Below are 2,413 nucleotides of genomic sequence, written 5' to 3' on the forward strand. Positions count from 1 at the left end.
TATGTCTATAAAAGATCAACAATACTTTGAAGTACATCGAAATTTCAAAGGTGTCGTAAAAACATCCAACATGTGCCTTGATACGCAAGGATGCCAAAATTTTAAAGGTCTGTATCTGTTAAATGTTTTCCTTTTCAGCATGAACATCATGTCACTCCCGTAATGTTCACACATAAATGATTTCGGATTTGTACCTTATCTTGATATTCAACATTTTACCCCAAATACTCACATAAAGGTTTGGTAGAACCTCAAAATATGGGTTTTTCTGAAGCGTTTCTTTGGTGGCTCGTTTCTACCATGCTGTTTTTCTGTGTTGACACCCTCACCAGAAGAAAAACAAGAAAGCATGATATTTAATTTTATTTTACACGAATTTGCGCCAAACAAATGGGAAAGTTAGGATCTATCTACTTTGGACTTCTTTCGATATACTACGGAAGCACATTTTCGTCCGAATTAACGCACAGAAAACAAGGTAAAAATTGCCTAAACTGAATTCGATGGCTTCAGTCCTTTTCGTTAGTTTTAAACTAAAATCCTACCGTAATACCGTCCAGTCGAGACGGGACGAAATACCGAAACATTCTCTGAGTCCAAAATACTGCCCTCTTATTTAAAATAGCCATACCCAAACAAATACATGTATACTTTCACCTATACAGTGATTAACACGGGGAAAATCACTTCATTCGTGTAACAATTTTGTTTGTAATTTCCTTGTTACTTGATGGATTTTAATAAAATAAGAAGTGTCGAAAAGAGAGAAACGAGTGCTTTTCTCGGCACAAAACGTCTTACACTTTTAATTTGTACTGTCTTCAAGCACGTTGCAGAAATTTCAGTGTACGTTAGTTATACATTTGGGCGAAATGTTTGAGAAAAGTATCAAGAATTTCAGGCAGACAATTTGTGCCGAGGAAAGCACCCATTTTTCCTGTCTTCGGCGCTTTTTATCTTTTTAAAATCTGTTAAGTTATAAGGAATTTATGAGCAAAAATGAATCGAGTGTACGATACCGAAAAGTTACATGGGTGGCCACCCAGATAAAAAGATACCATAATTTTTCTAAACTGTACCATTGAAAAGGCTGTACGGCGCTCTCCTAGGCTAGTCCAAGGGAGACATACCGTACTAGTTGTCCATCATTGTTCGGTATGAAGACAAGCTGCTTCAAAATGTAAAAGTAACACTGCAACACTTTACGAAGACGTTTTATGTTCCAACGAAATCAAGCGTATTTTTGCTCTTTACTCATCTGCTTTTAAAAGAACTCCGGTAAATAATGAATATTGATCTAGGTAAACTGACGACCCGCCCAAGTCCTTTGCATAGATTTCATCTCCTACATTCGCATGAACTACAACCGTGTCTGATCCACTTTCATGCTCGTGTACCCCAGCACCTGTATAGGGCCTCGCAATAAGTCTTCCATTTTGATAAATGCCCATTGATATAAATCCAACGGCATCAGACAGGATGTTTCCGGTGAACAGGTACAGTCCACTTATCGGACAATGGAATATTCCGGTGGTCTGGCTGTATGCGTTGCCAATATTTGTGATGACGTTTTCAAATTTTACAATTGCTGTGCTGCCAGACAACGGTAGATTGTTTTGCAATCTTCCAGAAAAGGCAACCTGTTGTTGATTTTTGGCCGCTGCAACTACAAACAAGCTAGGGTTAGTTAAAGAAAGTCATTTTTGCATCATTTCACCAACGAACTTATATTAGCAATGTGTTGGAAATACCACATTTAGACAACACAAATTAATAATCAGTTAGAATTTTTATCTAGATGTACGACTTAAAAAAAACAGCTTAAATGAAACAAAAACGATAGTAAAGCCTTACCTGTGATGTTGTTCAGCTGTGACTGTAGAGTTTGGATCTGACTTTGAAGCTTATGAACTTGCGATTCAAGTTCAAGCCTCATTGACTGCTCTTGCGACACCAGCTGCAATAGTGACATGTGCTCGGAGCTCGTGTCTGTCGCTGAATCCAGCAGGGCTTCCGATGCAAACATAAATGAACACAACACAACACAGATATACTAGTAAATAAAACCATATTCAATGGCAGAATCGGCAAACGTAAAGATTGAAATGTCCTTACCCAACTTATGAGCACATTAATTAAATAGATTTTACGTACCGATTTCACTTTGTAAGAAGCCTTTATTACTGCTAAATGTAGGAATTTCTTTCGTGAGACATTCTATTGCAAAGTGATAAAGATATCTTATCGCAGGTTGAAATACTAGAGAAAAAAACTGAACATTATTTTGACACTGATATTAGACACATTCACACACGAAAACTGTCTTGGTAGACCGCCTGCTGCGAGTGCTGAGGTCCAAAGATCTGAAAACTTATACTAGAAGCTTCCTGGCCTGGAAGATAGTGCTAAAAAT

General features: G+C 37.6%; 1 protein-coding gene across 1 annotated transcript; it reads right to left on the bottom strand.

Moving 5' to 3' along the window:
• Positions 1-1,190: 1,190 nt before the first annotated feature.
• On the bottom strand, positions 1,191-2,105 carry LOC123535743 (complement C1q-like protein 2). The gene is made up of 2 exons (XM_045318492.2): positions 1,855-2,105; positions 1,191-1,666 (listed from the first exon to the last, which is right to left on the bottom strand). The coding sequence occupies exons 1-2, from the start codon at positions 2,024-2,026 to the stop codon at positions 1,251-1,253; spliced, it is 588 nt and encodes a 195-aa protein (XP_045174427.2). The 5' UTR covers positions 2,027-2,105; the 3' UTR covers positions 1,191-1,250.
• Between the last annotated feature and the right edge of the window lie 308 nt (positions 2,106-2,413).

This window comes from Mercenaria mercenaria, chromosome 17, assembly GCF_021730395.1.
Source record: "Mercenaria mercenaria strain notata chromosome 17, MADL_Memer_1, whole genome shotgun sequence".
Classification (NCBI taxonomy): domain Eukaryota; kingdom Metazoa; phylum Mollusca; class Bivalvia; order Venerida; family Veneridae; genus Mercenaria; species Mercenaria mercenaria.

Excerpts from the sequence above, each read along its gene's own strand:
- LOC123535743 (XM_045318492.2), bottom strand. The coding sequence starts at position 2,026 with ATGTTTGCATCGGAAGCCCTGCTGGATTCAGCGACAGACACGAGCTCC. Across the intron at positions 1,667-1,854 it reads ACAGCTGAACAACATCACAG|TTGCAGCGGCCAAAAATCAA; the intron begins GTAAGGCTTTAC and ends GCTTGTTTGTAG.